The 23,769-nt window shown below is 32.7% G+C and overlaps 1 protein-coding gene across 4 annotated transcripts in view; it reads left to right on the top strand.

Annotated features, from left to right (window-relative positions):
- ABCD2 (ATP binding cassette subfamily D member 2) overlaps positions 1–23,769 on the top strand; it is an 87,293-nt gene that overhangs the window by 2,228 nt on the left and 61,296 nt on the right. For 2 of the 4 annotated variants that reach the window (XM_068561063.1, XM_068561062.1), the window contains exons 2-6: positions 215–395; positions 13,344–13,459; positions 16,281–16,449; positions 17,177–17,271; positions 20,751–20,896. In XM_068561063.1, coding sequence (XP_068417164.1) covers positions 215–395; positions 13,344–13,459; positions 16,281–16,449; positions 17,177–17,271; positions 20,751–20,896 — 707 coding nt within the window. Of the gene's footprint in view, positions 1–214; positions 396–13,337; positions 13,460–16,280; positions 16,450–17,176; positions 17,272–20,750; positions 20,897–23,769 lie in introns of all 4 variants that reach the window. The other 2 variants (XM_068561061.1, XM_068561064.1) reach the window with 2 other exon arrangements.

Raw genomic sequence — 23,769 nt, 5'->3', positions numbered from 1 at the left:
TCAGACATTTAAAAAATAATACAGGTGTGATTACAACTAAATAATGACTAATTCTGACATTAATCTGTATTTACTGATTGTTAGAATCACAGATAATAGTATACTAAGTAAAACAAAATAATATGTAATTATCTTTAAAGAAAGTTCTCAAGCATACGTTATTTATTTTTATAGTTCATACTAGGTTAATTCTTATCTCTTTTTCTCTCCATAGGTAGAAATGAAGCAACTCCAGAAAAGTTACAAAGCTTTAGCAAATCAGATGAACCTCATTTTATCCAAACGTTTGTGGTACATCATGATAGAGCAGTTCTTGATGAAGTATGTTTGGAGCAGCAGTGGACTAATTATGGTGGCTCTACCTATTATCACTGCAACTGGCTTTGCAGATGGTGGTAATGGCATTTATGCTTAATATTAAATATATGTTTCTGATTATTTCTCTTTAAGGTGTCACTGCTGGAGTTATGTCAGTGAATTGTGTAGCCATCATTCTGTAGTCCTTAATGGTCAGAAACAATGGCAGACTTTGCAACATCCAGTAATAAGACCAGCAGTATGAAAGAAGTGACTCAAAAGACCTTTCCAGTTCTGTGATATTTCAGAAATCTCTGATGTAGTGTTTTTGGGAGTTGATCGTGAGCAATTTTAATTATACTGCCTAATATAGAATGATTCTCTAGTTTACAGTTCAACTCAACACAAATTAATACCTTCAAAAAGAGTATAATAGAAAGTCTCCCCATGTGTTGTAAATTTCAGTTCTGCACATAGCATGCATTTAGTCTATAAATATTCTATAACTAGATCTGCCCTGATTTGTGATTTGAATAGTTGGTTGACTACATTAGACAATTAATAATACTGTTTCAGGGAGAGCTTCATGCCATGGAACAAGGTCTCCTCTACTTGTAGGTAATATAGAAAACCTCCTATTTGGTGGTATTGTGAGGATAGGGGTTGTAAAGTTGCAGGTGTCTAATTCTATCCTATCACTGTCCCAGTGGTTTTTTTTTATCAACATTTTTCATCCTTTGGAACAACTAAGAAAGATAAAGACAAGGAGGACAATATTAAAATGTTATGTAATACTTGAGATGGGAGTTTGGGTCTTAATTGGCAGGACAGAGGGGGATTAATTAAAAGAAGCAGCATTTTCCTCTCTTTTTCCGAAGTAAAATATTCCCCCTCCTCTTTAAAAACGACTTGACCAAAATTGGTCTTAGTGTTGAAGGAGCTAGACAAAAACATGGGCTTTGTGGTGAGACAGAGCTTTGCTCAACTCTGCTTTCCCTCTTTCTGTCTGTGTCCTTTTAGTCATGTTAATTAAACTGTCTAAATCTCAGTTTCCTCATCTGTAAAATGAGAATCAGAAAGGCTACTTCAGAGTGGGGTGGTGAGGATTTAGTAGAATAATGTATCAAGAGCATGTATCAAGAACATTGACATGGTGACAATTATTGCCTAGAAAACAAAAGGCAACACTAAGAAAAATGTAACAGAATTCACACTATTTTACGGTTATTTTTGGTGTAGAATTAAGTATTAATAGTTATTTGTTTGAAGTCATCCAATAAAAAGTAAAAAATTACCATATGCTTTAATATTTAAAACAGTGCTTTAATGCTTTACCAATTCTCACAAAAACACCTGTCAAATTTGAGTCATTCTTAACCTAAAATTGTTCATTTTGGCAAAGTAGGATTTGTCAATCCCTTGTGGTAAGTGCTATACATATACCAAATGTACTCTGCAGCTCAACTGTCTAATAGTGTATTTAGACCACTAGGAAAACTGAATTTTATCTGTTTATTTAATGTTTTCAAAATTCGTTTTAATCATTTTAAAAAGCTTCTATTGAAAAAGGCATTGTTAGTATTTTTAGATTTAATCCTTTCATAATGAAATAAAATAAATTGCTTTTTCAAAAGGGTATTAGAGAAAAAAAAGACAAAAATGTATGGTCTTAAGATTAGTTTTACTAAGAAATTTAACAAAATTGTCAGATATTCATAGTGAATATCTATCCATCAGTTTATGGATATTTTAAAAGTTTCATGTATAATGTATATTAGAAACTACCCCAATGACAAAATTATGGTGTTGTTCTGTTAGTCTTTGGAAGAACTGGTCTTATTAGAAAACCCTGGAGTATTCAACATAGAACAGAGAAAATGCAGCTATTAATGGTGACAAATTAACCCCACAGAGACCAGTAAGAAGTAAACAATGTATGCAAACAATCTAACAATCTTCTGTAGGTGATGTAATAAGATATTTAAAAATAAATCCTACAAATCTTGAAAATACAATAGTAAATTAAAGAAACAGCATTAAAATTTTAGATTGAAATTGTGCTAATAATCACATTGATGCAAGTGAAACAAAATAATTCTTAAAGCTTCTTTTCAAAAGAAAATTTTATAAAAAGAAAAGCAATATAAGAATTTCATAGAAGAATAAAATGAATTCATATGATAATATTAAGAGAGTATGCTTCAATATCTTCTGTAATTTCTAAGGTTACTGTGATGATGATGACATACCACATGAAAACATTAAGTTATCATTTTACTCAGACAAAATAATTGATTTTTTTTTTAGATAATGATATTATCTTTGAGGCTTTAGGTCTTGGAATTAAATACTATCTATCCTAATCTAGTCTTCAATCTTAATTTATACTTACGCCCTGAGTTGTCTCTTACATTAGAGATAAATTAAGCACATGATAGTACATATTTTAATGCAAAAATAGATGGAAAGAAATGGATGAGTAAGAGAGGGATGGCAAAGAGAAAAGGGAGAAAAAGCAGAAAAGAGGAAAGAAAGAGAAGAGTAAAGGAAGAAACAGGCCACTGTTCAAATCTTGACTCTGCTAGTTAGTAGTTATCCATCCTTAAGAAAGTTACAGAAACTTTATATGCCTCAGTTTTCCTTTCTTAACTATAGGAATATATATTCCTATATATACTATAGGAATGTATATATTTTACAGAATTTTACAGAATTGTTATGAAATTATAAATAATGTATTTAATGTGCCTTGAAACAGTCCATGGCAAATAGTAAGAATTTAGGTGGAAGCAACGGTTAATATTTATTACATTCTTACTATGTGGGCTCTGGTATCAGATTGCCTGGGTTCAAATGCTGACTCTTTTGCTTACTGGGCTGTGACTTTGGACAAATCATTTAACCTTTTTGTACTTCAGTTTCCCCATTTCCAAGATGGGGGAAATTATAGCAGGGTTGTTATGAAGATTAAGGAAGATCCCATGTGTAGAATTTAGAGCAATGCCTGCATCATAGGAAATGCTCAATAGATGTTTGCTGGCCTGATTATTGTTAAAAGACCAAGGCATTTGAAAGTGATTAGGAAGTTGGAGGTAAAGATGCAAATAGGAGGAATAGCCTACATAAATTGTTTGAATATTTGTTTGAATATTTATATTCAAGTTCACATTACAAAACTGCATATGGTATCATGTCATTTTCACGTCAGAAGAGGAGCTTACAGGTGATCTAGTCTGCAGCCCCAGGTCTGCCTAAGGTCACACAAATGGTTAGTGGAAGCACTAAGGATAGAAGACATTATGTAATTCCTTGTGCATTGCTTTTTTTCCCTTCACTATGCTGCCTCTATATTAGCTGTATTGGAACTTATTCTATAAGGGACTTAACTTATTTGAGACCAAGTAATCATGGGACCAAATGGTTGAAAAAGGTATTGAAATGGTTAATTTTGTATCATCTCTATTATCTTTATAGAGGACATTACCCCATTATTTGCTTCGTATTAAGAGAAAGACTGAAATTATGTGAAGAAAATAGTTACTTGGGAGCTATAATCTCAGTTGTTTAATGTTATAGGCCACTTCCACTTTTCTTCTCTTTATATCAAGAGCAGTTCTGGGCAAGGCCAGGGAAAGCTACTTATAGGTCTCTCCCGCCAGACCTTATTACAGACACCTAACGAGTAGGGAAGAGAGCAGCTAAGCCACTGGCACTGCCAGTGTTGGTAATCTGCTAGTGTGAGGTGGCACATCAGAAGTAGCAACTGAGTGATACTGTTCTTAGGAATAGAACTATATTCTACCCATCACCCTAGTAACATGGGTGATGTTTGTATTCTCAAAATGTACCTGCAACAAGATTAGATCCATAGCTCCTGCTGCATTAGTATGTCTCATATTCCAATGTCAAATTATTCAAATAAAATGTTATATTATAGGTCAGTTTAGATATGATTACTCTCCTGTCGACCAATAACAGTAATTATCAATATATATCAAAGACATACTTTTAGCTGTAAGTAGCTATGCATATATGTAGTTATGATTTTTAAAGTATAACACATATGTGAACAAGACACAATCATTAGTGCACCACTCAACCAATTGTCAGCAAGTTAAGACATATACATAATTACAACTCAGAAGAAATAGAACCTTACCTTCATCCCAGAAGCCTCCATACCCCTTCCCAGTCCTATCCTCATCATTAGCCCCCCACCCCAACTCCACTTACTCCTGCCCTTGCCATGCCACAGCAAAGATAATTATTTTACTGACCATTCATTAATATTTGCTGGTTTTTGAATCTTCTATAAATAGTATCGTATAGTACGCATGAGCATTCTAGTCGCTCCACATCTTTGTCAATGTTTGGCGTCAGTCTTTTTCGTTTAGGCATTTTTCATCTTAGGCATATGGTGAGTGTATAGTGGTACTTTACTGTGGTCTTAGTTTTCATTTCTTTGATGGCTAATGAGATTAAGCACTTTTTATTCAATTATTGGCCATTTGGATAGCTGTTCTTATGAAGTGCTGATAATTTTTTTGATTAATTTTAAATTAGCTTATCTTTTTTTTCTAATTGATTTGTGAGAGCTGTTGTGTATTCTGTAATAAGTCTTTTGTCAGACACACACACAAAAAATCTCAAATATCTTTTCCCACTTGATTCTTCCTTTTTCAGTCTCTTAACAGTGTCCAAGAGAAGTTATCATTTTAATATAGTTCAATTTATCAATCATTTTCTTTGTGGTTAATGGCTTTATGTCCTGTTTAAGAAACATTTGTCTAACCCAAGGTCATAAAGATACTCTCCAATTTTATCTTTTAGAAATTTATTGGTTTTTCATTTCACATTGATATCATCAATCTATTTAGAGTTGATATTTATATATGGTATGAAGTAGAGTAAGGCTATAGTTTTTGCTAAGATTTGTCAAGATGACAAAGGTAACATGTAAATGAAATTAAATAAACTCAGATTATAAAAGCAAAGGATAAAAGTACAAAAGAATAGCCTACTTTTTTTAACTTTTAAAAATTAATAGACTTAAACCTGAGTTATAAAATTCTTTCTCATCTTTTCAGTGAAATAGCAACGGATGTGACTATGTTTCAATACATACTTATTATTAGCAGTGATGAAAACTAGCAGTAAAATGAGCAGATATGTTAACTATTAAATCCTTAAATGTGGAACTTTTGAAAAAATATTTTAAATATTTGGTGAGGAAAATGAAATGTGTTTACCTAGGATACAAAATAGGCGAGTGCTTTAGGTCATGAATTTATATCTCTGACACTAAGGAATCTTGCCTTGTCATAGAAGTTATTTGCTAATGTGTGCATGACAAAATACTCTTGCACTGTTCTCAAACTACCTGCCAAAGAAAAACCAGTAGAATAAGTCAAATGAAGTCTTTCCAGAGCTATTTGTAATTTTGTTACAAATTCATAATTTTAAAAGCATGGAGAAAGCGCAGTAGATAATAATCTGCCAAAGCAACATAGAAGTTACCATGCCATACAGAACACCAGTCCATCTGTGCTAGTGTTATTTCTTTTTTTAAATTTTATTTTATTTATTTATTTTTATACAGCAGGTTCTTATTAGTTATCTGTTTTCTACATATTAGTGTATATATGTCAATCCCAATCTCCGAATTCATCCCACCACAACCCCTGGGCTTTCCCCCCATGGTGCCCATAAGTTTGTTCTCTACACCTGTGTCTATTTCTTCCTTGCAAACCGGTTCGTCTGTACCATTTTTCTAGATTCCACATACATACATTAATAGACGATATTTGTTTTTCTCTTTTTGACTTGCTTCACTGTGTATGACAGTCTCTAGGTTCATCCATGTCTCTACAAATGACCCATTTTCGTTCCTTTTGTGGCTGAGTAACATTCCATTGTATATGTGTACCACATCTTCTTTATTCATTCATCTATCAATGGGCATTTAGGTTGCTTCCATGACCTGGCTATTGTAAAGAGTGCTGCAATGAACACTGGGGTGCATGTGTCTTTTTGAATTATGGTTTTTTCTGGGTATATGCCCAGCAGTGGGATTGCTGGATCGTATGGTAGTTCTAGTTTTAGTTTTTTAAGGAACCTCCATACTGTTCTCCATAGTGGCTGTATCAATTTACGTTCCCACCAACAGTGCAAGCCGGTCCCCTTTTCTCAACACCCACTCCAGCATTTATCGTTTGGATTTTTTGACGATGGCCATTCTAACCAGTGTGAGGTTGATACCTCATTGTAGTTTTGATTTGCATTTCTCTAATAATTAGTGATGTTGAGCAGCTTTTCATGTGCCTCTTGGCCATCTGTATGTCTTCTTTAGAGAAATGTCTGTTTAGGTCTTCTGCCCACTTTTTGATTGTGTTGTTTCTCTTTTTAATATTGAGCTGCATGAGCTGTTTATATATTTTGGAGATTAATCCTTTGTCCATTGATTTGTTTGCAAATATATTCTCCCATTCTGAGGGTTGTCTTTTTGTCTTGTTTATAGTTTCCTTTTCTTTGCAAAAGCTTTTAAGTTTCAGTAGGTCTCACTTGTTTATTTTTGGGTTTTTTCCATTACTCTACGTGGTGGGTCAAAAAAGATCCTGCTGTGATTTATGTCAAAGAGTGTTCTTCCTATGTTTTCCTCTAAGAGTTCTCTAGCGTCTGGCTTTACATTTAGGTCTTTAATCCATTTTGACTTTATTTCTGTGTATGGTGTTAGGAGGTGTTCTAGTTTCATTCTTTTACATGTAGCTGTCCAGTTTTCCCAGCACCACTTATTAAAGAGACAGTCTTTTCTCCATTGTATATCCTTGCCTCCTTTGTCATAGATTAGTTGACCATATGTGCATGGGTTTATCTCTGGGCTTTCTATCCTTTTCTGATCTATATTTCTGTTTTTGTGCCAGTACCATACTGTCTTGATTACTGTAGCTTTGTAGTATAGTCTGAAGTCAGGGAGCCTGATTCCTCCAGCTCTGTTTTTCTTTCTCAAGATTGCTTTCACTATTGGGGATCTTTTGTGTTTCCATACAAATTGTGAAATTTTTTGTTCTAGTTCTGTGAAAAATGCCACTGGTAATTTGATAGGGATTGCATTGAATCTGTAGGTTGCTTTGGGTACTATAGTCATTTTCACGATATTGAGTCTTCCAGTCCAAGAACATGGTATATCTCTCCATCTGTTTGTGTCATCTTTTTTTTTTTAACACCTTTATTAGAGTATAATTGCTTTACAATGGTGTGTTAGTTTCTGCTTTATAACACAGTGAATCAGCTATACATATACATATGTCCCCATATCTCCTCCCTCTATGTCTACTTCCCACCCTCCCTATCCCACCCCTGTAGGTGGTCACAAAGCACCGAACTGATCTCCCTGTGCTATGCGGCTGCTTCCCACTAGCTATTTTACATTTGGTAGTGTATATATGTCCACTTTGATTTGTTTCATCAATGTTTTATAGTTTTCTGAGTACAGATCTTTAACTCCTTAGGTAGGTTTATTCCCAGGTATTTTATTCTTTTTGTTGCAATGGTGAATGGGATTGTTTCCTTAATTTCTCTTTCTGATCTTTCATTGTTAGTGTGTAAGAATGCAAGAGATTTCTGTGTGTTAATTTTGTATCCTGAAACTTTACCAAATTTATTGATTAGCTCTAGTAGTTTTCTGGTGGCATCTTTACGATTCTCTATGTATAGTATCATGTCATCTGCAAACAGTGACAGTTTTACTTCTTCTTTTCCAATTTGTATTTCTTTTATTTCTTTTTCTTCTCTGATTGCTGTGGCTAGGACTTCCAAAACTATGTTGAATAATAGTGGACATCCTTGTCTTTTTCCAGATCTTAGTGGAAATGCTTTCAGTTTTTCACCATTGAGAATGATGTTTGCTCTGGGTTTGTCATATACGGCCTTTGTTATGTTGAGGTAGGTTCCCTCTCAGCCCACTTTCTGTAGAGTTTTTATCATAAATGGGTGTTGAATTATGTCAAAAGCATTTTCTGCATCTATTGAAATGATCATATGGTGTTTATTCTTCAGTTTGTTAATATGGTGTATCACATTGATTGATTTGTGTATATTTAAGAATCCTTGCATTCCTGGGATAAATCCCACTTGATCATGGTGTATGATCCTTTTAATGTGTTTTTCTATTCTGTTTGATAGTATTTTGTTGAGGATATTTGCATCTATGTTCATCAGTGATATTGGTCTGTAATTTTCTTTTATTGTAGTGTCTTTGTCTGGTTTTGGTATCAGGGTGATTGTGGCCTCATAGAGTGAGTTTGGGAGTGTTCCTTCCTCTGCAATTTTTGGAAGAGTTTGAGAAGCATGGGTGTTACCTCTTCTCTAAATGTTTGATAGAATTCACCTGTGAAGCCATCGGGTCCTGGACTTTTGTTTGTTGGAAGATTTGTAATCATAGTTTCAATTTCATTACTTGTGATTGATCTGTTCATATTTTCTTTTCCTTCCTGGTTCAGTCTTGGAAGGTTATACCTTTCTAGGAGTTTGTCCATTTCTTCCAGGTTGTCCATTTTATTGGCATAGAGTTGCTTGTAGTAGTCTCTTAGGATGCTTTGTATTTCTGCAGTGTCCGTTGTAACTTCTCCTTTTACATTTTTAATTTTATTGATTTGAGTCCTCTCCCTCTTTTTCTTGATGAGTCTGGCTAAAGATTTATCAAGTGTGTTTATCTTCTCAAAGAACCAGCTTTTAGTTTTATTGATCTTTGCTATTGTTTTCTTTGTTTCTATTTCATTTATTTCTGATCTGATCTTTATGATTTCTTTCCTTCTACTAACTTTGGGTTTTGTTTGTTCTTTCTCTAGTTCCTTAGGTGTAAAGTTAGATTGTTTATTTGAGATTGTTCTTGTTTCCTGAGGTAGTCTTGTATTGCTATAAACTTCCCTCTTAGGGAAGTTGTAATTTGTCTCTAGGTAATTTTTGATTTCCTCTTTGATTTCTTCAGTGATCTCTTTGTCATTTAGTAACATATGGTTTGGCCTCCTTGTGTTTGTGTTTTTTACGTTTTTTTTCCCTGTAATTCATTTCTAATCTCATAGCATTGTGGTCAGAAAAGATGCTTGATATGATTTCAAATTTCTTAGATTTACCAAGGCTTGATTTGTGACCCAAAGTGTGATCTATCCTTGAGAATGTTCTGTGTGCACTTGAGAAGAAAGTGTAATCTGCTGTTTTTGGATGGAATGTCCTATAAATATCAATTAAAGCTATCTGGTCTATTGTGTCATTTAAAGCTTCTGTTTCCTTATTTATTTTCATTTTGGATGATCTGTCCTTTGGTGTAAGTAAGGTGTTAAAGTCCCCCACTATTATTGTGTTACTGTTGATTTCCTCTATTATAGTCATTAGCATTTGCCTTATGTATTGAAGTGCTCCTGTTTTGGGTGCATATATATTTATAATTGTTTTATCTTCTTCTTGGTTTGATCCCTTGATCATTATGTAGTGTCCTTCCTTGTCTCTTGTAACACTATTTTAAAGTCTATTTTATCTGATATGAGCATAGGTACTCCAACTTTCTTTTGATTACTATTTGCATGGACTATCTTTTTGCATCCCCTCACTTTCCATCTGTATGTGTCCCTAGGTCTGAAGTCGGTCTCTTGTAGACAGCATATATATGGGTCTTGTTTTTGTATCCATTCAGTGAGCCTGTGTCTTTTGGTTGGAACTTTAATCCATTCTCATTTAAGGTAATTATCAATATGTATGTTCCTATTACCATTTTCTTAATTATTTTGGGTGTGTTTTTGTAGGTCCTTTTCTTCTCTTGTGTTTTCTGCTTAGAGAAGTTTCTTTAGCATTTGTTGTAGAGCTGGTTTGGTGGTGCTGAATTCTCTTAGCTTTTGCGTGTCTGTAAAGCTTTTGCTTTCTCTGTCAAATCTGAATGAGATCCTTGCCAGGTAGAGTAGTCTTGGTTGTAGGTTCTTCCCTTTCATTACTTTAAATACATCATGCTACTCCCTTCTGGCTTGGAGAGTTTCTGCTGAGAAATCAGCTGTTAACCTTATGGGAGTTCCCTTGTATGTTAGTTGTCATTTTTCCCTTGTAGCTTTTAATAATTTTTCTTTGTCTTTAATTTTTTTCAATTTGGTGACTATGTGTTCAGCGTTTTTCTCCTTGGGGTTTTCCTGACTGAGACTGTCTATGCTTCCTGGACTCGGGTGGCTATTTCCTTTTCCATGTTAGGGAAGTTTTCAACTATAATCTCTTCAAATATTTTCTTGGGTCCTTTCTCTCTGTCTTCTCCTTCTGGTACCCCTATAATGCGACTGTTGTTGCGTTTAATGTTGTCCCAGAGGTCTCTTAGGTTGTCTTCATTTCTTTCCATTCTTTTTTCTTTTTTCTGTTCCGTGGCAGTTAATTTCAGCATTCTGTCTTCCAGGTCACTTATCCATTCTTCTGCCTCAGTTATTCTGCTATTGATTCCTTCTAGTGTATTTTTCATTTAAGTTATTGTACTATTCATCTCTGTTTGTTTGTTCTTTAGTTCTTCTAGGTGTTTGTTCTTTAATTCTTCTAGGTCTTTGTTAAACATTTCTTGTATCTTCTCGATCTTTGCCTCCATTCTTTTCCAAGGTCCTGGATCATCTTCACTGTCATTATTCTGAATTCTTTTTCTGGTAGGTTGCCTATCTCCACTTCATTTAGTTGTTTTTCTGGGGTTTTATCTTGTTCCTTCATCTGGTACATGGTCCTCTGCCTTTTCATTTTGTCTGTCTTTCTGTGAATGTGGTTTTTGTTTCGCAAGCTGCAGTATTGTAGTTCTTCTTGCTTATGATCAGTGTTATTTCTTCTTAACAGAGGCTATCAGTGAAAGCTATTATTCAAACCCCTTTTAACCCAAATTCATAAAATCCCATAATTATTTTAGATCATCAGCCAGATTCTCTGAGCCAAAACTATTCTTAGCACTTTAACTGATACCGCAATCACCATTTTGGTAGCTTGCTGAGAATCCTTTGTTAATTTTTTGTGGCTATCTAAATTTTTCACACATTTAAATGTGTTTAAGAATATCTACATTCTGTTCCCAGCCTATTTAGCCATTCAGGTCTTTCTCTCATCACTTATACTAACACTCAAAGCCTTTCTTTTTTCATTCTTCAAGGAAACAGACTAACTTCAAGGGAACTAAAGATAGTTCTCTGGAGCAGTACTTAACTCTCGAGCTAGGAGGTCCCCATGAACTCATGGTTTTTCTGATACTTGAGTAAAATCAGTGCTTAACACCAACCCATACTGTAACTTGACCAGGTTATTATTCAATTGGCATTGCTTGAAATTTCCCTTCTTTGAGACATTGCTTATGCTGTACTTGTGATCTTTTAAAATTGTATGCAGTCTTCAAGGCCTCACTCTCAGTCTACTCCTCCATGAAGCATTTCTTGTCTCTTGCAGCAAGAAATTATTTTTGCATCCTTCAAATGTGTCATATTAACTCTCCTCATAGGCTGCCCTGCATTGTTATTTGGGAACTTGTCTTCTTTCTCCTATCAAACTGTAAGCTTCCTAAGGAAAGAATCTGAAAATTACATTTAATCCTTGCATATCCGGTAACACCTTGCCTAATTTCTTGTAAATCCAGCTGTTCAGTAAATATCTGCTGAGTGAATTTTACCTTATATTATGCATGGATCCCTTTCAAACTCAGCTGAGCTGTCTATGAGCAAGTAAAGGTGAAAGTATCTGGTAGTTATAGCAGGGCACATGTTAAATATTTGCATGTCATGGAGAAAAAAAAAAAACCCTTTTCACTGAGATAAATCCAAGCAAAATAAATAGCAAAGTGGGCCCATGGCTATTTATATTATTCTAATTTCTTCATTAATTTGCAGCTTTCAATTTAGAATTTTGGTGATAGTCCATAGAAATACCGGATAGAGAATCAAATTGATGCCAAGATTAAAGTAATGACCTGGAGAGAATAATTTTGAAGAATAATACTAAATGGAGTAGATATGCAATAATAACAATAACACTTAGAGAAAATAATAACACCTAACATTTAAGAACAATTATTATAAACCATGGATTAGGCTAACACTTTGTTTGTATTTCCCCTTTAAATCTCACAACAACCCTCTGAGATAGAATTGTTTGAGATAGTACTATTATTTCCCTCATTTACACATGAGAAAGTAGCATGGAGAAGATTAGTGGCTTGCTCTACTAACCTTACTACTTGCCAATAAGTAGTAGAGTCTGGACTCTAACCTAGTCTGACTTCTGGCTCTTAACCATAATTCTGCATTGACAGCAATTTAGGATATTTATCTATCTATCCATCCATCCATTCAATACACAGTAAGGAGTACTGTGTTCTAGACACTCTGATGAGTACTAGGAATAATGAATAAAATACAGTCTTGCCCCTTAAAGAACTTATAGTCCACTGGAAAAGCCAGACAAGGGTTTCCAGGGAAACCTGTACTAAAGAGCTAACTCTTTAAGAAAGAGCTTGGCAAAAAAGAAAGTATATTAAGGTCAGAAAATATTATATATGCAAATACCAGAGAATAAGCAGAATATTGCATGGTTGGGGTGTTGCTAAACTGTAGGGTGAAAATTGAAACAGGTAGACAGAGCTAGTATGAGGGTCAGCTACTTTGCATTTCTATTAAAGAAATCACACTAGAAATATTTGCTTAGATTCTAGTTAATGGTATTTTATTGACTGAATCAGTAGTATTTTATTACCTAGCTCTAATAAGGGCAGGACGTTGACTTTGGTAAGGGTTGAAAGAATGCTAAATGAAAATAGTCTTAATTCTTATAGATTTAATTCTTCTAACTCTCCTTCTAGAAAAATAATAAGACAAAGGAAAATTTAAATAAAATCTGGTACAAACACTATTTTTTAAATAATTCATTAATTCCTAGGAAATTGCTGATACTAATGAAAAGTTTTCATACGGTTGTTTTAGTCACAGTCTCATAGTACAAAACAAAACACTTAGTTACTTAAAAAATTCCACAGTTTTGTAATTTGCTTTTAGATTTAGAGGATGATCGAAAGCAAGCTATGGTTAGTGAGCGGACAGAAGCGTTTACCACTGCTCGAAATTTATTGGCCTCTGGAGCTGATGCTATTGAAAGGATTATGTCTTCATACAAAGAGGTACTTGCATTTCTTGTTATCAATTTGATTAAAATAAGATATATGAAAATCACGCAAAAATGTAAATTACCACATATGTTTATTATTTTGGAAACATCTTTTCTCTACCAAAATTTGCTAAGAGTATAATCAAGATAAAGGACAATAACTCCCAAGTCTATTGCTGCTAATACCTTTCAATTTTTATACTCTCAATTGTCAACTCCTTTTCCTGTCTATAGTACGACATATTTGCTCTTAAATTTTACTAACAGGCCCTTTGGTATGGATTTTGGAGCCAGAGTGCCTAAATTTAAATTCTTGCTCCAGTATTTACAAATTATATGAACTTGACCTGTTTGTGTCTGTTTCTTGATCTGTAAAATGGGGATAATGATAGTGATGACTTTGTTGAGTTGTTGTGATCATAAGCACTTTAATAAGTGTTAGCCAATAATATTACTTATATACCTTGCAAACTTTTACTTATACTTCAGGACAAGTCAAGCCTTACCAACCACGTATAAAAAACCATCTTGTGATTCCACTTTCTTTCTGACTTCCCTGCAGAGTCTGGGTCTTCCTTCTCTGTGTTCATAGTACATCTGGTGCTTTACCACATTATAATTGTCTATCTTTTGCATAAGACCCTGAGTGGAAAGCAGGAACTATCTTATTCATCTTTACATTCCTAATATCTATTTTAATGCTTGGAACATTGTATATGGTCAGTAAATATTTGCTGAGAGAATGGTAATAAGACCTACAGATAGCACAGGGTTAATATTAAAAATCACTTTATTCAATTCAGATATTAAATAATATTCCCATGGACAGTCATTCTCACTATTAATTACTCTTGTGGCTTTTGCATCAATATAAATTGCCAGAGCATCATTATAAATTTAGCTACCTATTAAATTATCCTTGAATAAATTATATTAAATAGTTGCAAAGTTTGTGATTTGCTGACAAAACTTTTCAATCTCATTTAACAACTGATTTATTGAATTGGTTTTTTTTTTTAAAAGGTAAAACCAGTTGTTTAGGGCCACAAAGCAAGACAACTCAATTAAAACTTTTTTTTCAAATAGTAATTTTGATAATCTGGAGACACAGTTTTGGGGATAGCTTTTTCAGCTAATAAATTACTTATTATTAAAATTAAATGAGAAATCAAAATTTTATATATCTCACATTCAAACACTTTGCTATCTAAGTCACAGAGAGAATATCAGTTCTTTTTTCTAGATTGTCTCCAACACAAGAAATGATTGCATTTTGTTTTATTTTGCCTGTATGTGCATTGAATCATAGAACTTTCACTTCTAAAGAATCTTATTACTCCTGTGAAAGCACATGAAAGCATCATGGATTCTCCACTAGCTCTAGAGGGAACAAGGTTTCTTTTTAGACAAACCCCCTTGTCTTATATCCCAAAGTAATTTGTCCACAGTCACATTCTCATTTTTTTTTTTTTGACACTCTTTGCCCATTCATCCCTGCATCCTGGTCTACTAACTCAATGCCTCCTGCCTTTCTTTAATTGACCTCCACATTTGTTTCGGATTTTTTTAATGCAAACTATATTTACTTAGGTTTCTTTTGGATCCATATTTTGTTAATCCTTAGTTCTGTTTTCCTCTACTTGGGAACTCAAGAGATTCTTCTAGATAACATTTTAGAAATTATCCTATATAATAGCTATAACATTAATATATAGAAATGAAATACTAATCTAATTATAGACCTCTCACACAGTAGAGACATGTGGTAGAAGGCTTTTAACAATAATACCTGCTCATTCACTGTTTAAGTTTTGCACACACAAAAATCTTACACAGTGTTGGTAATGTATTAGTCCATAGTTTATTGTTTAAGAGACATTTATTAGTGACATGCCTTGCTTATTGATACCAATTTCCTACTAAACAGTTCTGTAAGAGAATGGTTTTTGTTGCTTCCTTTTCACTGAGAAAGATGGTCTTGACAGGACATGAGTCATCTTTCAGATGAGTCACCTTGATAACAAGGTGTTCTTTTAATAGAAAAGCAGCAGAGATTCAACCTAAATTGGACAACTGGCAGAATAGGAGCAAGATACCACTCTATTGAGCCTTTGAACTAAAGCAGAGATTTATCTCATCTTATAATCTCATCTAGAAAAAAAGTCATATTTAATATTTTTCTTTGGGCATATAAATCATGTTTGGCTTGAAAAGAAACTGAATTTTGTGGGATTTGGACTGAAAAGGATTTAAAGCTTTTCACTGAGCTCACGCCCAATATTGGTATCCACCTGCAGGGGTATTTTCTCTGTCCAAACTTAGGAATTGTGACAATCAGTTTGACTCAGAAATGTCATTTCATAATAAGAAAAATATGCATTTTTCTTCTATTTAAAATCTTCTATTTTTAATTGAAAAAAAGATATCAAAATAAAGAATCATTATTTCACTGAATGGATTTAAGCTTTTCACAAAACTTCTAATTTCTGGAAATCAAATTTTCATGCAAACAGGGGCCAAATCAGAAAATTGTTTGAAAGATTTTTAAGTCTCACTAATATTCTGAAGTCTTTACATTTCACTTTGAACCCTGACTTGAATGAATAATTTTTATGTGTTTTTTTAATTCCAATCAAACTTAAGCTGTTGGCTTGCTATGCTGCTTTCTTGGTAAGTTTTTTAGTGTTACTGGTTTTAGTTATCAGATGTACTATCTACTTTTCAGGTATAATAAAATAGGATCTTTAACATTAAATCAAGAAGCTTATATGATTGCATATTTGTTTAAAAGTCTGTCTCGAGTATACTATTTTTTCTCCCTATGTTGGTTTTAGATAACTGAATTAGCAGGCTATACTGCTCGAGTATACAACATGTTTTGGGTCTTTGATGAAGTAAAAAGAGGCATTTATAAGAGAACTGCTGTCTTGCAAGAGTCTGAAAACCATAGCAAGAGTGGAGCTAACGTAGAATTACCCCTCAGTGAGACACTGGAAATCAAAGGTATTAAACTCATATGTTTTTGTATTTTTTCTATATTTAAATGTTTATCAACAGAACCAAAGTTTTTTAGAAGATAGCTTTGAACAGATGTAAGGAACCAACATTTAGTTATTTAAACAGTTATTCCTAAAGTCAGTGCTGCATTTTGAGGAGTAGTGACTAATATTACCATAAGAAATATTATGCTACTTTTATTTAGGACAAAATGTCTAGAATTATTTTTAGAAACTGCACATATGGCAGAATGAATTGTTTGCATTTAAAATTCAAATAACAGAATTAGAGCTAATGTCATATTGTTCTCCATCATTCTATCATTTGGTTTGGTTATTATAGTTTTAAAAATTATAGTTCTATGTCTTAATTTCCTTTTTGCAACTGTGTTTTTTTTCTATAGGAAAGTTTAATTTAGAGAAATAAGTAGTTATAAACAGTGTGGCTGGGTTATACCAGATAGAGTTTAGCTTTGCTCTCATTATGATATTAACATCATATTATAGTAAAATAATATTTCTGAGATTTTCCAAATAGATATGTCAAAATGTGCAGATTTACATTAGACTTTGCTTTAGATATAGATATCTATATTTACATTTATTTCTATGATTCATTAATGTGAATTATCTTTATAGTGAATTTATCTGTTATGCTACATTATACTTTAAGTTATTTAATTAGCAATAACACATGATAGCTTTTGAAACTTAAACTCTTCCTTAACTTATAGGAAAAGTTATTGATGTGGATCATGGAATTATTTGTGAAAATGTTCCCATAATTACACCAACGGGAGAAGTGGTGGCTTCCAAGCTAAACTTCAAAGTAAGATGATATTCAAGAATCTTCTGATTGTTGCCAACACAATAATACAAAACAACTCAGAATTCATGTACCTTATATTAAATACTTGGAGGAGCATATGGAAAGGAGGGGAAATCAAGAAAGGTATGCATAGAGGCTCAATTACAGATGCAGTTACTTCCTCAGAAAGCAGAGAGAAAGAAAAATTTGATTTCTACTGCTTTATGGCCTGGTTGAAAATCAAAATTAGAGTACACTGAGAGCCTATACAAAGTAACTTTTGGGAACAATAGGAAATTTCTTCAGAAATTAATATCTGGAAATACATTTTATTTTTTTTCCTTATAGGAGTTACTCAAAAAATACAAGCCTATATTGTTATATATTTACTAAAATATGAGAGAAGAGGTCATCAGCAAGTTTACATTCTCTAAATTTAATTTATATTTTCAATAATCACATCTTCTATTAGGAAAAAATGATCAGAAGATTCATGAATTGGAATTTAGCTTTTAATTCCGTTGAGAATAATAGTTATTTGTTATTTAATACTCTGTCTTGATTACAAAAACTAAGGTAAAAAAAATAGCTAATAAATCTGAGACCCTGATTTAAAGTATTGTAAAATTCAAACACACATTTTGGAATTCAAGTACAAAATAATTTGCTGACAAGTGTAGTGATCTGTGCTTACTTCAAACAATGACATGATTGGACTTGAGAACAGAATTAGAAACATGACCATATATGTGCATTTAATGATTTTAATATGGACCTTAGTCTAGGTTTAATTATTAAAGATGTATTTGAAAGTGCATAAGCCTGCTGGAAGAGGATGAGAAGTACTGAACAGGGAGAAATTCTGTGTTAATAAACGTAAGAGAAATTGTGTTTTAACTACAATTTGGTTGGGATCTATTTTTCCATTTATGGACCTATAAAGTAGCACTAAGGTGCTAATGATGCATCATAATCTTAAGTAGATTTAAAATAAAGCCTTTGAAGAGGCCTACATGGGATATTTAACTATTTGCTAATACTTTAGCAATTTATAATGTATGACTTTGTATAGAGGTTTTTCATCAGGTTAGGTTTCATAATATCAATTCTTGTTGCTCCATTTATTAAATAGAGGGAGAGTCTTGAATTCTGCCACCTACTAACTAAATACATTATTGTGGACACATAACACTCTTTCTGTGAAAAAATTCAGAGATCAGTATATTTTTATATAAAATGAATTTTAAAATACTTAATCTAGTGAAAGTGTCATAAATTTTGAGGTTCTACAAAGGTATATGTTAATATAGTATACTTTTATGATAATTATTTATTTCTGAGTCAGACAGGGAGTTTTATTTAAAGTCTCAGGTCCCCAAAGTATAATAGAAAATTTTGTTTCCTCTGCATGGATTGATAAATAAACAGGTTTCTAGAGGAAAACATTCTTGTTCTTATGTTAACCTTTTGGAATTAAAAAACCATTTGGAGAAGAAAATTTCAGTAAATGTGGGAATTCTTTTGCCTCACACTCACTGTTTACTAAACATCAGAAAACTTATGATAAAAAATAATATGAACGTAGAAAAGTCTTCTATTACGACTCAAAATGTGTTAAATTTCTGAGAATTCCTAGTAGAGAATGACCCTATTAAATATTTTGTTTATATACCTTTTGCCATGGCACATACCTTTAAAAAATCATTTGAAAAGTGTTTATGCTTCTACAGAATTACACTTTCTTAATCCTCTCTCTACTGAAAGAGCAGAGCAAATCACAAAACCCTTTCTGGGTTCTTCCCAGGATTTTTTTTAAATTTTACTGTATCAAAATGGCATTTCAGTTTGCCTACAATTAGGGAGAAAAAAATATCTGTGATCAGATTTTATAGACTCAAGCTTGCTCCTGTCTTATGTCCTTGTGGTAGCTATCTTTATTGCCTGGAATGCTCTTCCACCAGATCTTACTTGTTGCTTCTTGTCACCAGGCTAAAGCAAAATGGTATCTCCTCAAAGAGGACTTTCCTGACCACCTAATCAAAAGAAGCCCCTTTCCCCTGCCAACCTCACGATGCCACCATCTTTCCCTAACACATCTTCCTTTTTTGCTATCATAATAGCATTTATGACTAGTTAATTTTTTGTTCATGTGTTTATTGCTGTCTTTGCCATTGAAATGTAAGCTCCACAAGAACAGGGACTTTGTCTTGAGCAGCACTGTATCTTCTGTGCCTAGAAGAATGTCAAGCACATTTAGATATTCAATCAATGTTTGCTGAGGAAATGACTAATTACTCAGAATATAAATCTGAACCATTTTTGCTTTACATTTATTTATTACATACATTCTTAGTTCTTGTATCTAACCTTCATATCAACCTTTTTTTCCTTCCCTTCCTCCCTTCCTCTCCCTACCACCTTCTTTCAGCAAAAAGATTTTAGCTTATGTTATACACAGCAAATGAGTAATGGATATACATGGATATGGTTCCTTATAGTGACATAATACAAGTAATGTAATGCTCTTTCACCTTTGAGTTTTCAACATAATGTATTCTACATCATGGACCTTAGATATTTGTATCTATACTGTACAAAGCTAAATATACAGACATACTGTAAATTTCTGCCTCTTGTACTTTCATACTATATTCATTTTTTAGTCACTGATTATAAAATATCATTTGTTCTTAGAAGTAAATCAGATTTTTAAATAATGTTCCTTTTTCTTGACCCTTACAATACCTTTTAAATAGCACATTGCCAACTTCCTGATCCTATTAGGTGGAATAAGAAGTCATAAAATATAACTGTTTAAATTTAAATGATAAATAAGCTGAAAGATTCTAAGAGAATCATCCAATCAACAATTGATAAATAACTTAATTCATCCCTAGACATAAGACTAAATTACAGTCTTCTTGCTTGTCTCTGTCTTAATTTCATAAATGTATTTTCTCCATCTGTGAATAAACCAAAATTAGAATCATTTTATGTCTCTCATTATGGGTTTTTGTGATTTCTGTAACATTTCAGACTACTGAATTAAACAACCCAGCTGACTCGTAGAACTCCAACTTACAAATACAACAAAGTTGTATCTTAATTGAAGTAAATTTAATCAAATATTAATATAAATAAAATAAATTTAATCTATTTTAATTTAAATTAAAATTTTACAATTTCTTATTTCCACGTGGTTATGTTCCTACGTATTTGTGTAGTATGTGATGGCAAGACCTCAATGAAAATTTTGGGAAGTCAGTGCTCATTCGAAGAAGATCCATTTCTTTGGAATTGGATTATTTTATGATGCTTTTAGCATCAGAGCATAGTCAAAAGCCAAATTTGATGGTCTCAATCCCGATATATTTTTCTTTGATTCCTTGCCCATCCTAGGTTATCATGTGTTTGAAAGTTTAAAAAAAAATCCCTTTTAAATGCTGCCAAATGAAACCATTTTTACATATTGTAATTTCTAATTTTATTTCTTACCTTAGGTAGAAGAAGGAATGCATCTTTTGATAACTGGTCCCAATGGTTGTGGGAAAAGTTCTCTCTTCAGAATTTTAAGTGGGCTCTGGCCTGTGTATGAAGGAATCCTATATAAACCACCTCCACAACATATGTTCTATATTCCACAAAGGTAGGTAAAGTTTTTTAAATCACAATGAACAATTTCCTTTTGCTTTTGAATTATCTTGATTCCTTAAACTCTTCTGTAGGTAATCTTTAAGCATGTTTTTATTGAGAGATACAATTAAGGAAATGAAAATTATCCTAAAAAGTTTTCTTACTGCTTTGATTATAATAGTTTCCAGGATAATAACAATTCTTTTCATTTTCACATCATTGTAATGAACACTCAAAGACTATAGATGTTAGTCTCAAGGAGTAACAGGCTAGTCCAAAGAGTAAGTATATTGCCTTAGATGTCAGATTATCTCTTCTCACAAAAAAATTAATAGTTCTTGGATAGTATACTAGTCTTTCCATCAAGCTGCATACATTCATATGTTCTAAAATTGTTCAATTATATTTTAAGAGCCTCTGTGAAATAATCTTTATCACAATTCTGTTATATAATTAATTAATGATTTGAAACTACCTTAATTAAAAATATTTTACTCTAATAATGAGTGTAAAAGTAAGCATAGAAATATTTAAAAGGAACATTTTTCTTCTGAAGTTTTTAACTATCTTCCTTCATAACAGTTTACAGATGTCTAAACAGAAAGTTATACTTGAAAATTTGGAATATTTATTGTGGGTGACAGAAAATTAAATTTAAAGAAAATTAAAATTAAATTCATCTGACCCAGTAATTTTTCCATCTGTCATCACCCTGGGTTAGGTCGACATCACAAAAGTACTCCTACTGTGTTAAAGGACTATTCTGTGGAACCTAATAGAGCACCTACGCTGAAATTATATTACAAGAGCAAATATAAAAGTTACATCAAGTATGATGCTATCACATCTCTCTTCCTCTTTTTCCTTTGTCAGAAATTGTTTGTACAGTCCTGCCCACTGGACTAATTTTTAGATCATATATTGTAGTTATGCAGATGAGGCTTTGTGTGGCTTTTTCTTTAAAGTAAGACCTATCAGAGTAGTAGGAAGCTATCTGAAGTGTAGAAGGATGAAGAACTGTATTGGCAGTAAAAAAATATTGGATGTGAGCAGTGCTATGAATACTTATATTTAACACAAAATAGATAACATCTGTGACAGCAGAATCATTGTCTCTTTGTCTGTGCTTTAGAATCCTTTTGGGAAATGTTCTGGATCTGAAAACTAAATATTACTGCCAAAGTTTAAGTTTCAGACATTAATGCATTAAGTAGACCGATTTTAATTTCTTATTTAGGTTTTAAAGCATAAAATCATGAGGAAAATATTCTGTTACATCATAGAATCTACTCTTTTAATGCAAATAAAATTATATACATAAATTTTTTATTTTTTGCTATTTTAGATTTCATTTATAATATAGATACAGTTATTGAATATAGCTATACACTGAGCAATGAAAAACATTTCTCAGACATAAGAAAGTGCATAATCAGCAAAGTTATCCTTCAGAAATGAAGGAGAAATATTTTCCCAGACAAAAGCTGAGGGAATTCATGTTCATTAGAGCTGCCTTACAAGAAATTCTGAAAGGAGTTCTTCAAATTGAAATGAAAGGCTGCTAATTAGTAACAGGAAAACATATGAAAATATACAACCCTGGTAAATGTAAATATATAGTCAGATTCATAATACTCTAATACTGTATTATGGTGGTGTGTTAACCATCTAACTCTTAGTATAAAGGTTAAAGGATGAGAGTATTAAAATAACTATAACTAGTACAATTTATTAATGAATACACAATATAAAAATTATGACATTAAAAACATAAAAGGGGGAGAGTAAAACTTGCAAGATGTTTTATATACGCCTCATAGGAACTAGAAAGCAAAAACCTAGAGTAGATTCACAATAGATAAAGAGAAGGAAATCAGAGCATACCACTACAGAAAATCACCAATTCACAAAGGAAGGCTACACGAGAGGAAGAAAGGAACAAGAGACAAAACAACCAGAAAACAGTAAGTTGGCATTAGTAAATCCTTACCTGTCAATAACTAGTCTAAATGTAAATATATTGACTTCTCCAACCAAAAGACATAGAATGGCTGGATGTATGAAAAAACAAGACCCAACTATATGCTGGCTATAAGAAGACACTCACTTCAGCTTTAAAGACACACATAGATTGAAAGTGAAGGGATGGAAAAAGTTATTCCATCTAAATGGAAACCAAAAGAGAGCAGGGATAGCTATACTTATATCAGAAAAATTAGATTTTAAGCCAAAATTGCTAAAAAGAGACAAAGAAGGTCATTATATAATGAAAATGGGGTCAATTCATCAAGAAGATATAACAGTTGTAATATATGTACACTCAACATCAGAGCATCTTAATATATTAAGCAAATACTAACAGATCTGAAGGGAGACAGACAGCAATAAATTAATAGTTAGGGACTTAAGTACCCCACTTTCAACAGTGGGTAGATCATCCAGACAGAAAATCAACAGGGAAATATTGGACTTGAACCAATATTTAGACCAAATGGACTTAGTAGACATATACAGACATTCCATCCAATGGCAGCAGAATACACTTCTTCTCAATCATGCACGGAACATTCTCTAGGAATGTTATATGATAGGACACAAAATAAGTCTTAGCAAATTTAAGAAGATTGAAATCATACCAACTATTTTTCCCATTATAACAACATGAAACTTGTAATCAATAACAGGAGGAAAGCTGAAAATTTTACGAATAGGTGGAAATTAAACAACACACTCTTGAGCAACCAGTGGATCAAAGAAGAAGTCAAAAAAGAAATTAAAATATCTTGAAAGAAATGAAAATGGAAACACAATATTTGAAAACCTGTGTGATGTGGCAACAGCAGTTCTCAGAGGGATATTTATAGCAATAAGTTAAGAAGAAAAGAG

This window comes from Eschrichtius robustus, chromosome 13 (genome assembly GCF_028021215.1).
Source record: "Eschrichtius robustus isolate mEscRob2 chromosome 13, mEscRob2.pri, whole genome shotgun sequence".
NCBI lineage: Eukaryota > Metazoa > Chordata > Mammalia > Artiodactyla > Eschrichtiidae > Eschrichtius > Eschrichtius robustus.
This window is presented reverse-complemented; position numbering and strand designations above follow the sequence as displayed.